This window comes from Podarcis raffonei, chromosome 10, assembly GCF_027172205.1.
Source record: "Podarcis raffonei isolate rPodRaf1 chromosome 10, rPodRaf1.pri, whole genome shotgun sequence".
Lineage (NCBI taxonomy): Eukaryota > Metazoa > Chordata > Lepidosauria > Squamata > Lacertidae > Podarcis > Podarcis raffonei.
The window spans coordinates 61,043,595-61,056,230 of NC_070611.1; the positions used below are offsets into that span (position 1 = coordinate 61,043,595).

General features: G+C 44.9%; 1 protein-coding gene across 1 annotated transcript in view; it reads left to right on the top strand.

Moving 5' to 3' along the window:
* Positions 1 to 1,131: 1,131 nt before the first annotated feature.
* DERA (deoxyribose-phosphate aldolase) overlaps positions 1,132 to 12,636 on the top strand; it is a 45,790-nt gene continuing 34,285 nt past the window's right edge. The window contains exons 1-2 of the mRNA XM_053405562.1: positions 1,132 to 1,251; positions 11,172 to 11,269. Of these exons, the coding sequence (XP_053261537.1) occupies positions 1,221 to 1,251; positions 11,172 to 11,269 (129 nt within the window). The 5' untranslated portion in view covers positions 1,132 to 1,220. The remainder of the gene's footprint in view (positions 1,252 to 11,171; positions 11,270 to 12,636) is intronic.

The window sequence follows — 12,636 nt, forward strand, 5'->3', positions numbered from 1 at the left end:
ATGTACACCGCCTTGAGCTCCTTGGAGGAATGCAATGCAGGAATCTTCTCGCCAAAGACAGGGCTTACAGACTTCAGTTTGAAACAAATAGCACTAAAGTGGATCCTAAAACAACACACACACACATATATCAAGTGCCAAAGGCCAGGTTCAAGAGGTGCGAATTCAGCATACGAGGAAAGCTATACGTGGTGCCAAATGCACTTCTGCAGAGAGAATCCCCACAATTTAGGGACTGCCACATTTGCAGATTGCCTTGCATACAGAAGGTCCCAAATTCAAGCCCAGACTGGCATCTCCAGATAGGACTAAGGGGAAGACCTTTGCCTGGAAACCGGTTGTGTGTGTGGCTGCTGCCAGCCAGTGCATACACGACTGAGAAAGGCTGACACGACTGACTCTTATCCAAAGGCAAATGAGGGGCATGTGTTCCAGAGTCAAGTCTGCCTGGGATCCGGCTGCAGGGCGAACAGATCCTGCTGCAAACGTCAGATTCAAACAAGCAGTGGGAAACATTGCTTGTTTAGTCGTGTCCGACTCTTTGTGACCCCATGGACCAGAGCACGCCAGGCACTCCTGTCTTCCACTGCCTCCCGCAGTTTGGTCAAACTCATGCTGATAGCTTCGAGAACACTGTCCAGCCATCTCATCCTCCGTCGTCCCCTTCTCCTTGTGCCCTCCATCTGTCCCAACATCAGGGTCTTTTCCCAGGAGTCTTCTCATGAGGTGGCCAAAGTATTGGAGCCTCAGCTTCGGGATCTGTCCTTCCAGTGAGCACTCAGGGCTGATTTCCTTCAGAATGCTCTTCTTGCAGTCCATGGGACTCTCAAGAGTCTCCTCCAGCACCATAATTCAAAAGCATCAATTCTTCGGCGATCAGCCTTCTTGATGGTCCAGCTCTAACTTCCACACATCACTACTGGGAAAACCATAGCTTTAACTATATGGACCTTTGTTGGCAAGGTGATGTCTCTGCTTTTTAAGATGCTGGGAAACGTTGCACTTGAAAGCAAAACAGCGAAAGATTGAGGCCGGCTTGCAAGCGCAGCAAAACGACAAGCCTGCTTTGCATCGCCCCCTGCACCACTCGGCGCGGACTTTGCAAAGACTCTTTTGCACGGGGGGGGGGGGGAGGCGGGTTGAGGCAGCAGGAAGAGGAGGAGGAAACGCAGAGCAGGAAGTGCGGGAAGCTTGGAAGGAGAGGCGGGTTTGCCCTGATCATGGCTGCTAGGAACCAGGGCACGGCGCTAGGTAAGGCTGGCTCGGGTGCTGCCGAGCGGGAGGGAGCAGGCAGGCGCCAGGGTCGTTGCAAGCCCCGCGCGTGCTTATTCACAAGCAATCCCAGCTGTGCCCATTTAGACGCAAGCCCTGCTCAATTCAGCGTGGCTTACTTCCAGGTCAATGGGGGGCTGGGATTGCAGGAGAAGCCCCACTGGGTTTGGGACATTCTGTGCCTGATTAAGGATACGCATCGGTGCTGTCAGGGGGCGCATTCATTAGGGGTGACCCTTCCCCAGATGCAACAGGACTGGCTTATTTTTTGGGGGGGAGGGTGTCCCACTTTTCAACTGGCTTGGCAAGACCCCGCATTCCAGAATCCAAAAATATTTTAAGTATTCCACTGTCTACATACAGTATCCAACAGTGCAATTTTCTGTATATGTCCTTAAATTCTGCTAATAAGATTTGCTATCCAGTGAGAGCATGCTGTGCAATCCTAATCACTAGCATATTAAGTATTATTATTATTATTATTATTATTATTATTATTATTATTATTTATTAGTATCCTGTGCTTCCTCAGAGGGGTAGCTCAAAGCAGCACTCTTTGTCTTATCCTCACAACAGCCAGACAAGGTAGGTCAGGTTGAGAGCTGGCAAATGGCCCAGTAAGCTTTGTTTGAGTGGGGATTTGAACCCTGGTCTCCCAAGTCTTAAGGGCAGCATGCTAACTGCAGATGAGACGTATTTATGGAGAGGCAACACTGCTGAGGTCAGTGGCACTTTCAACTTAGTCAATGTGCTTTATTTACTGCCCAAGCTTGCTGGTGACCCCAGGAAGAAAAGAATTCTGCATTTTGTAATAGTTGGGGGAGAGAAGAGAAACTTTCGTAGCTGCAGCTTGTGAAGGGCGGTTGTGGGAGTCCACTTATCTAAACTCCTTCTGCTACGCAGGTATTGTGGAGGTAGCTGCCTTCCTTTTCCCTTTGGTCATCCTTGGCAAAATTCCTCTTGTTATGAAAGGGTTTAAAGTCCACACCAGGGGAGCAGATCTATCTGAATCGCACATGGTTTTAGTACATTGGTGGAAATTTGGTGCATGGATCCTCTTGCAAAAACTGCAAGTTATTATTATAACATATACAGTGGTACCTCGGGTTAAGTACTTAATTCGTTCTGGAGCTCCGTTCTTAACCTGAAACTGTTCTTAACCTGAAGCACCACTTTATAGCTAATGGGGCCTCCCGCTGCCGCCGCGCCGCTGGAGCACGATTTCTGTTCTCATCCTGAAGCAAAGTTCTTAACCCAAGGTACTATTTCTGGGTTAGTGGAGTCTGTAACCTGAAGTGTCTGTAACCCGAGGTACCACTTTACATATACACCCTGCCTGTTTCGAGAGACAGTGCCTCTGAGGGTGAAATCAAATTGCTGCGTTACCAGCTCCAAAGTGACCTCCTTGGGGTGTGAGCCTGAGCAGTGTGTCTGGAGGTCCTCAGCTGCCAGGACATCAAGAACATGCACCCCACCCTGGGGGGGCCTTGCTGATGTGCACCAAAGGAAAGTAGAGCAGTATGTCTGGCACCAGCATGCAAGAAGAAGAAGAGTTTGGATTTGATATCCCACTTTAGAGAAGTGTGACTGGCCCAAGGTCACCCAGCACCTGCATGTGGAGGTGAACCCGGTTCACCAGATTATGAGTCCACCGTGTTGAATGGTTTATTTAAATGTAAAGGTTCATCATTGTTGCACCCGATGTGTATGTCTTTAAGGGGCCAGAGCAAGGGCCAGAGCAAGATAATGAGACCCAGCTTTACAGCTGTGAAGCATAGCAGGTGCTGCTGAGTTGTATTTGATTAAGGTGTGTCAGCATTTGGGTGTAGTATATAAGGAGCAGCACCTAGCTCTCCCATTACCCTGGGGGATGGGTTGGTGGTTGGGTCTGGTTTGGTTGTTAATGTACTTAGTGTAAAAGGAGTTTTTGTTTTTCTTATTAAAACCTTGTTTAAGTTATTTTTGAGTCCTTTATTTTTTAATGCATGGTCTCCCCAGCAAGCTCTCTGCGCTACTAAACTGCAAACAGCCAACATCTTTGGTTATGGGCCCAGCTGCTGAGTGGATGACTGCATATTTTTGGACTCTGAGAAAGGTTTGAAAACTCCTTCTCCTGTTAGCGTAGTTCTGTGGGTCTGGAAGAGTTCCAGAATGGTTGACCGGGTTCCTGAAGCTGAGAAGGCTCTGGTCTTCCCACAGCTAACAGATGAGAACTATAGTTTATGGTCTTTTCGGGTGGAGGCGCTTTTGACCTCTAGAGAAGTATGGACCTATGTAACTGATGACCCTCCTGACCCTGTGACTAATGCTTGGTCGAAAGGAGATGCAAAAGCCAGGGCGATAATTAATTTGGCAGTCAGCGACCAGCAAGTAGTCTATATAAGAAATAAGAAAACTGCCAAAGAAATGTGGGACAGTCTTGCAGCAGTGCATGTTAGAAAAGAGTCAGCATCTGCATTGACGTTTTTCAAGCAGTTGTACCAGACGAAGTTGCAGCCTGGTGGTGATTTGGCAGCACACTTGAGACGTCTGGAGGCAATACGCGGCGAATTAATTCGAAGGGACATGGACATACCTGATATTCAGTATGTTTTTATCATTCTATGTTCCCTTAATGAGGACTTCGATGGTATAGCTAGCCAGATATCTGCTGTTCCACCAGCACAATTAACTGTGGAAGGGGTAACGGCAAGATTAATGGGCGAGTTGGATAGAAGGGAGGCTTGTGCCATAAGCACTCCTATTTCCAGAAAGAATGAGGAACGCCATATGCAAACTTGTGGTGATACAACTGCATTTAAAGCTGCAAAGCGTTGTTGGTTCTGCAATAAGCAAGGACATTTTGCAAAGGACTGCAGATCCAAAAGAAAGCAAAGTACTCCCAAGCCTGTTTCTGTTCGTCAGTCACGGTTGTCAGCCCAGCAGCCGACATCGTATAGTAGAGACAGAAACGAGCCACGAGTTTTCCATGCTAGGACAACAGATCGTAAAAGACTTAAACGTGCCAAGTGGAAGTCTTTTGTTGTGGACTCAGGAGCATCTCAGCATATTTGCAACGATCGAAGCTTGTTTATTTCTTTCGAAGAGGAAATTGGTAATGTACATTTAGCCAATTCACAAGTCTTGCAGTCGCTTGGCAGGGGTACCGTTAAACTTGACTCTTTAAACATTACAATAGCGAACTGCATTTACTGCCCTTCAGTGGACAATTTATTATCAGTAAGGTGTTTTGCTAGTCAAGGCATAACTGTGCGTTTCTTAAAGTCAATGTGTGAGTTTTTCGATGGGAACAAACGTCTATTATATGCCCGGGAATCTGATGGTTTATATAGACTGTATTTTCGCACTTACTCCCAATCGCCTATAAATTGCAGAGCAGCACAGTCAAGCCAGGGGTTGAGGAATGTAAGGCCTCATTCCGGGTGTGTCCACGAGGCACACAGAATTCTGGGACACCTGAATTTTGCTGATGTAATTAAGACAAAGAATATTGTTAATGGCCTCAACTTAAAACCATGTAAATTTTTTATGCAATGTCTATCCTGTTGCAAGAATAAGATTAAGGTTGCACGCAAGGGTAGATGCTCAGATAGGAAAGTAACTGAGCCATTTGAGCGTGTACATTGTGATTTAGTTGGGCCACTCCCACCATCATTAGGAGGTTCTAGGTACTGGCTTACTCTGATAGACCAGTATAGTAGATATTGTTGGACTTATGCAATAGCTGAGAAGTCCCAAGCATTTGAGAAGTACAAAGTTTTTTGCAACTGGGTAAAAACTCACTTTAACAAACCAATTAAGAACCTGTTTTCTGACCGGGGCGGGGAATTTGTTTCTAAGGATTTTGAGAATTTCCTGGAAGCGCAGGGGACTACTCATGAGTTATCTTGCCCCCGAAGTCCTTGGCAAAATGGGCTTGTTGAAGTTGTGCAGCGTGACCTACAGGCAGGGGTTAAAACGTATCTGCACGATGCTAATCTGCCCAAAGACTTTTGGGCTGAAGCGCTTAATGCTTTTTGTTATGTTAAAAATCACAGTTATCATTCTGGTTTAGATGTCACCCCCTATGAGAAGCTGTTTAAAAAACGCCCTAATCTGAAATACCTACGCATTTGGGGTTCGGATGTAATAATGCATTATCCCGCTAAGCAGAAATTGGGTGAACGTAGTGTCCAGGGAAAATTAATGGGCTACCAGCGGGGGGCGTACAGAATTTACATACCAGCAACTGGCAAATTTCATATTACCAGAAGCATGATACAAACTGTAAATTGGAATGGAGTTGCTGTCTTCCAAGATACTGATGGTATAGATAATACTGAGGAAGAAGAGGAAGAAGCAGCAGCAGCAGCAGGAAATGGTGCTTCTGAATTAATGGAAAAAGACAAAAAGTCTGTTGAATCTGATTTGTTTGATGATTTAAAGTTAAAGGGACCCGAGGGGAGGTTAGATTCTCTTGATTTTTCTGACCGTGAGCTTAGCCTACAGGCATCTCTTCAATCTGACAGTGATTTACAACCTGAAACTAGTGGTTCACTTAGTCCCATTAAGTCTGAGGAGTCTGACTCTCCTTCCGGACTGAGACGTTCAGATAGAAAGAGACAGAAGCCACAACGTTTTGCAGATGAACATTTTAATACTGTGTATGCCAATAAGGCAGTTTTTGAGCCAAAAAGCTACAATGATGTTCAGAAATTACCTAAGCAACAAGCTGCAAATTGGTATAAAGCTATGAACTCTGAGATAGCTTCTTTAAAAGAGCATAACACTTGGTCTCTTGTACCACAAACCCCAGATATGAGACTTACTGATTCAAAATGGGTTTATAGAGTTAAAATGAATGACAAAAATGAAGTTGTAAGGTACAAAGATTAGTTGCTAGGGGTTTTCAACAAATTCCAGGCGAAGATTATGATTTGTGTTATTCACCAAGCGTAAAATATGAAACAGTTAAGCTTTTGTTAAAAGATGCATCACAATGTGGAAGAGTCCACTATGCAATGTTTCTCTGCTCTTAAGAGAGTGGTAATGTACCTTAAACACACGAAACATTATAGGTTGCAGTTTACAACATGTATTGACAAAGGTTTTGAAATTTTCTGCGATGCATCTCATGCAGTGGAACAAAATAATTGCAGGGGTGTGTCTGGTATGGTGTTTTGTTATAACGGTTGTCCATTTGAATGGAAGTCCCAGACACAAACCATTATTTGTCTTTCCACAACAGAGAGTGAATTATGTGCATGCGTTCAGGCCACTCGTGATGTAGAATGGTATCTGCAAGTATTTGCAGACCTACAGATGCAAGTAACACTACCAGTAAAAGTTTACCTTGATTCCCAGAGCGGACTTGCTATCCTGTGTTCAGAGACCAATACGCAGCGCACTAGAGTCTTACGGTTACGTTTGCAGTTTGTAAAGAAACTAATTGCTGACGAAATGATTGTATTTGAATATGTTCCAGGTGACAATCAAATTGCAGACATTTTTACTAAAGCACTTCCAAAGGTTACACATGAAAGACATGTACAAAGTATGCTTTATGTTTTTGTTCCACAATGATGAACCGCAGGGGAAATGTTGAATGGTTTATTTAAATGTAAAGGTTCATCATTGTTGCACCCGATGTGTATGTCTTTAAGGGGCCAGAGCAAGGGCCAGAGTAAGATAATGAGACCCAGCTTTACAGCTGTGAAGCATAGCAGGTGCTGCTGAGTTGTATTTGATTAAGGTGTGTCAGCATTTGGGTGTAGTATATAAGGAGCAGCACCTAGCTCTCCCATTACCCTGGGGGATGGGTTGGTGGTTGGGTCTGGTTTGGTTGTTAATGTACTTAGTGTAAAAGGAGTTTTTGTTTTTCTTATTAAAACCTTGTTTAAGTTATTTTTGAGTCCTTTATTTTTTAATGCATGGTCTCCCCAGCAAGCTCTCTGCGCTACTAAACTGCAAACAGCCAACACACCGCTCTTAACCACTACACCACACTTAATTAGGAAGGCTGATGCCAAATGTATTGCTCTACTTTCCTTTGGACCACATCAGCTTGGCTACAGGAGTTGCCAGAAGGGGGAGTCCAAGGTGCCATCCAAACTGTCTTAGATTTCTGTGGGATTTTACTCCTGAGCCTTTTCATCTCCTGAAGATACCCCACAGGGCATCAGAAGTTTGGATCAGAGTTTTCCTTCTCCTAGATGGGCTACCTTCCCGGGTTGAGGAGCCCCATCTGCCCCTCACTTCCCTCTACACAGCCTTTCTCAACCTGTGGATCCCCAGATCCTTTCTCAACCTGTGGGTCCCCTGTTGAACTACAACTCCCATCACCCCTAGCTAGCAAGGCCAGAGCTCAGGGATGATGGGAGTTGTAGTCCAACAACATCTGGGGACCCACAGGTTGAGAACCGCTGCATCTACAGCAGTGTGGTGTAGTGGTTAAGAGCGGTAGTCTTGTAATCTGGTGAACCGGGTTTGCGTCTCCGCTCCTCCACATGCAGCTGCTGGGTGACCTTGGGCTAGTCACACTTCTTTGAAGTCTCTCAGCCCCACTCACCTCACAGAGTGTTTGTTGTGGGGGAGGAAGGGAAAGGAGAATGTTAGCCGCTTTGAGACTCCTTCGGGTAGTGATAAAGCAGGATATCAAATCCAAACTCTTCATGTGCAGAAAATGCCTTCTTGACCGTTTGACCCGCTATTGGTCTCATTCTCTCAATTTGCTGGAGGGGAAGTCCCTAACTCACTGAGGGTTTTAGACCCATTGGCTATGCTCACCTGGTTTAACCAGCCAGTTGAAGCCATTCCCAGGGTGTGGCCACTGTCACATGCTGACATTTTCTAGGAGCCACAGGTGAGTGCTCAGTCTACAAAAGGTGAACATATTACACCAGAAGGAGCACCCTGCCAGAGCTACTACTACTCCCCTACCACCCCAGACACTCCGAGGGTTTATACAAATTTAGTAAATAATTATAATAATAATCTCTTATCAGCCCTAGCCAGCATGAGCAGTGGTCACGGGAGTTTTAGTCCAGAAGCGTCTTGAGTGCACCAGATTTGGTACGTGTATTTGGTACACCTTGATTATATAGGGATAGTAAAAGAAGCTTGCAAGTTCAAAGATCGAGTAATGGAAAAGGCAGTAATAGGTTTAGTGCAGCCATAGCCAAACTCCGGCCCTCCAGATGTTTGGGATTACAACTCCCATCATCCCTGACCGTTGGTCCTGTTAGCTATGGATGATGGGAGTTGTAGTCCCAAACATCTGGAGGGCTGGAGTTTGCCTATGCCTGGTTTAGTGCCTTGTTAAGCATGTCAAAGTGCAAGTAGATAAATAGGTACTGCTCTGGCGGGAAGGTAAACGCCGTTTCCGTGCGCTGCTCTGGTTCGCCAGAAGCGGCTTAGTCATGCTGGCCACATGACCCGGAAGCTGTATGCCGGCTCCTTCGGCCAATAAAGCGAGATGAGCGCCGCAACCCCAGAGTCAGTCACGACTGGACCTAATGGTCAGGGGTCCCTTTACCTTTATGCACTACAAAGGAATTATAACTCTAATCAGGATATATGTATTTGAAAAAACAACGTCCCAAAAATGTAGAGATTGCAAGGCAAAACCATCACATATATAGGTTAGCACTCTAGGCTCACTCAGGCAAGCTAATGAGCCCTAAGAGCTTTTTAAAAAGGTAACCAAAAAAAGCAAACAAAAACTCAATGCATATAAAAAAAATCAAAGATCAAATTCTTAGAACGCTCACGACTGTGAATAGAACAGAAAGTCACCATTCATCTACAATTGCAAAATATCACTGAAGAATTGTCTGAGGGTAGAAATCCAGCCCTAGATTTTGGGGGTCCTCAAAAGACAAAGTGTGTTGGGGCCACAACTCAGGAAGCCCTGTGAATAAATCCTGAGTATTGTAGGGAACACCAGATCAGAGGAGTTGACACTCCAGCCCATTATTACTCTGACTGGCAGGAGACAGTGTCTCGGGATTAGTAGTGAGCCCATTTCCTATTATCTGCTACCTGATCTTTCTAAGTGGAGGTGCTAGGCCAGGGATGGGGACCTCTGACCTCCAGGTGGTGTTGAACTACAACTCCCACGATCCCTGTCTACTGGGCCATGCTGGCTGGCGCTAATGGGAGTTGTAGTCCAACGTCTTTTTTAGGCTGTCAGTGTGCCCTAGATGTCTAAAATGGGTATCTCTGGATGCTTGTAGAAATCTCGCTTCTACCAAAACAGACCTTGGGTCCCCCTTCCTCAGTAGTGTAACTTGAAGTCATCCGTTTCAGTCCTACCCTCCGGAGCAGGAGAATACAAGCTGGCTCCATCTTCCATGTGTCAGCCCTTGAGATCTGTGAAGACGGCTATCATCTCTCCTCTCATGAAGTATAGCACTTCATTGCCAGCCGTTTGGGCAGATATTCCACTACCCGCCGCTTCGTGGGTTGGCACCGTTTTATACCAATTAAAGAGAATTCGCCTGTACTCTGTAGCCATCCAGTTCAAAGCTATCTTATTAACGTCCTTTTCTCTTTGGCGCAACACCAGCTATGCTGCGGTACCCTGAGGCATAATGGGCCAAGCTGCCTACAGTCACAGGCCCTCAAGTTAAAAAAGAAAAGAAAAAAAGAAAGATTGACTCTCCTATGAAACTTCTAAATACAGTTTTGAAGATTGTTTTCCCCCCGCTCTCTCTTCTTCTTTTTTGGATACGTCTTCAGAGGGAGTAAAACATTCTTTTTTTTTTCCAGAGGAGGATTAAAAGAAAGTTGGCTAATTAGCTGTAGTTTAACTGCTTTAATTACTTTTATCCCTGAAGCCCCATGAATATTTAGATGGAGCAGATGACATATAAAAAATGGGACTATTCACGCTCCATGTTTAATGAATATCTAAGCTGCTTCCCTGCTCCTCCTTTGGCAGGTACTTGAGATGATTCACACATAATTCCCCCCTCCCCAATATATCCAGATTTATGACCTGCATTTGCCTGGAAAGCTGGACTCTAAAACAGCAGTTCCTAACGGAGGGTTGCACATCTTTCCCAGGCCTTGTATACCTGAAATGCATATTTTTTTAGGAGCCACTCTTTTCTATTGAGTGAATTTTTTTTCTTTCAAAAAATAGGTTTTAATACTCTATTTTTAAATTGATGTAAGCTTGCCCTGGGACCTTACGGTGAACGGCAAGTAAGAAATCCAATTAATAATAACATGTGCTTCTCCTGCTTACCTAGGAATAATCTGTGTATACTATCCGGGGGGGGGGGGGACTTTATTTGTGAAGCAGTTTTCAAAAGAGGGCAGGGGTCCCCAACTTTTCCAGACCCCGGGTGACACATTTTGAAATCTGAGAAACTGGCATGGACATTACACTGCAAAATGGCTCGGAGATTGAAATTGTGGTTTTCTTCCTTGCGGAATTTAATTCTGATTAAACTTGAGTGTGGATAAGAATTTGGGTGATGTGTGCAAAAGTGGCCAGAGTGGCTGGGGCAACTCAGTTAAATGGGCAGCATACAAATGATGATGATGATCATTTTCATCTTCATCTTCATCGCAAAGTGTAGCCTTTCATCCTTGGCAGTTTGGGGAACGTTCCCTTGCATGGATCTGTCCACCCTGCCAGCTGCAGCTCAGGGTAAAAAGGGGGGGACAGGACCCCAAACAATCCTAAATGTAATTTAAAAAGGAAAAAAAAAAGTGGGGCAGAGGGCCTTAATAGGCACCAAGCAGCATATCAGGGGGCGCCATGTTGGTTATTGATTTGGTTTGGTTTAGTTTTTATGTCTTTGTTCTGCTTTATTATTTGGGTTACATAGATAAGATGCAATAAGAATACATTCAAAATAATAATAATAATAATAAACGTACTAAATGGAACTAGGCACTTTTCCTCACAGACCTCAGCTGGCTTGCGAGAGTCCGGGTGAACCAGCCGGCGGTCCTGAGGCGGGCAGCTCAAATTCAGACACAGCGGGCTGTGAAAAAGAATTGGCAGGTAAGTGGCTCCCAGGAGAGGGTCGTGTCCGAGGGGTAGGGAACATGCTTTGTATGTCAAAAGTCTTGAGGGTGATCCCTGGGATCTCCAGGTAGGAGCTGGGAGAACCCCCTGCTTGAAACTCTGGCTGCCGTTCAGTGTTGGCAGTGCTGCACAAGATGGGCCAGTGATCTGACTCTGTATCTGGCAACGTCCTTTTGCTCCTTGAGTATTCTGCTCTTGTATTCCACAGACACCTGTTCTACCTCCATGGGCTTTAATACATTCGTACCTTGGAAGTCGAACGGAATCCGTTCCGGAAGTCCGTTCGGCTTCCAAAACGTTCAGAAACCAAAGCTCGGCTTCTGATTGGAAACTCCTGCAGCCAATCGGAAGCCCCTTCAGACGTTTGGGTTCCAAAGAACGTTCGCAAACCGGAACACTCACTTCCAGGTTTGCGTTGTTCGGGAGCCAAAGTTTCCGAGTACCAAGGCGTTTGGAATCTAAGGTACTGAATTTTGTTCAAGTTGCCTATAGACATAAAAGATGGTTCTTGCCTTTTTGAATAATTCATTTTTGAGGACCATGGTAATGAGGCTGGTAAAAAGATTCTTTTCCAACAGCGAGTTTTTGCATACATGTGTGGTGGGTGTTGAGGCACCTCAGAGAGGGGCAAAACTACAAATATGTTGATTCCTGAGTGCGTAGGAGTGTACATTTTCTAAGCCACCTCTTGAGCAATTTTTTTTTTATCGGTGTATTTTTTTTCTTTAAAAAATGTTTTGGGGTACTCTCATTTTGACTCAAGAAAATCACCATTTTATAGTTCAGATTGGGAAAAATAAATACAGGAAATGGACAACAGTACAAAGATTCACAAAATGTTTAGGGGTCTGCTCCCCCCTGCATCCCCCCAGGAAAAAAGCACTGGTGATGATATTTGGAAACTTCTGGTCAGCCCTGGAGGCCTGGCAACCTTAACTGGGTCTGGTGAGACTTCAAGTCCAAAACTTACTGAGCTTATTTTCCAGACCCTGAATCATCTTGGTTGCCCTCCTCTGCACACATTCCAGCTTATCAACATCCTTCTTAAATTATGTTGCCCATACCTGCACACATTATTCCAGGTGTGGTCTGACCAGGGCAGAATAGAGAGGTACTATTACTTCCTTTGGTCTGGACACTAGACTTCTGTTGCAGCCTTAGAATGTTGGACATTCCCTTTTCATCATTGATTGATATTCTGTGTGATTTTCATGGGTTTTGCAGATTTGTTTTTACCTAAATAATAAAAAAATTAAATAAAACATCCACATTAGAGCAATGACTTTATATTACTGACTGAAATATCACAAAATCCTGTTTGGTTGCTCAACTAAAGGCATTGC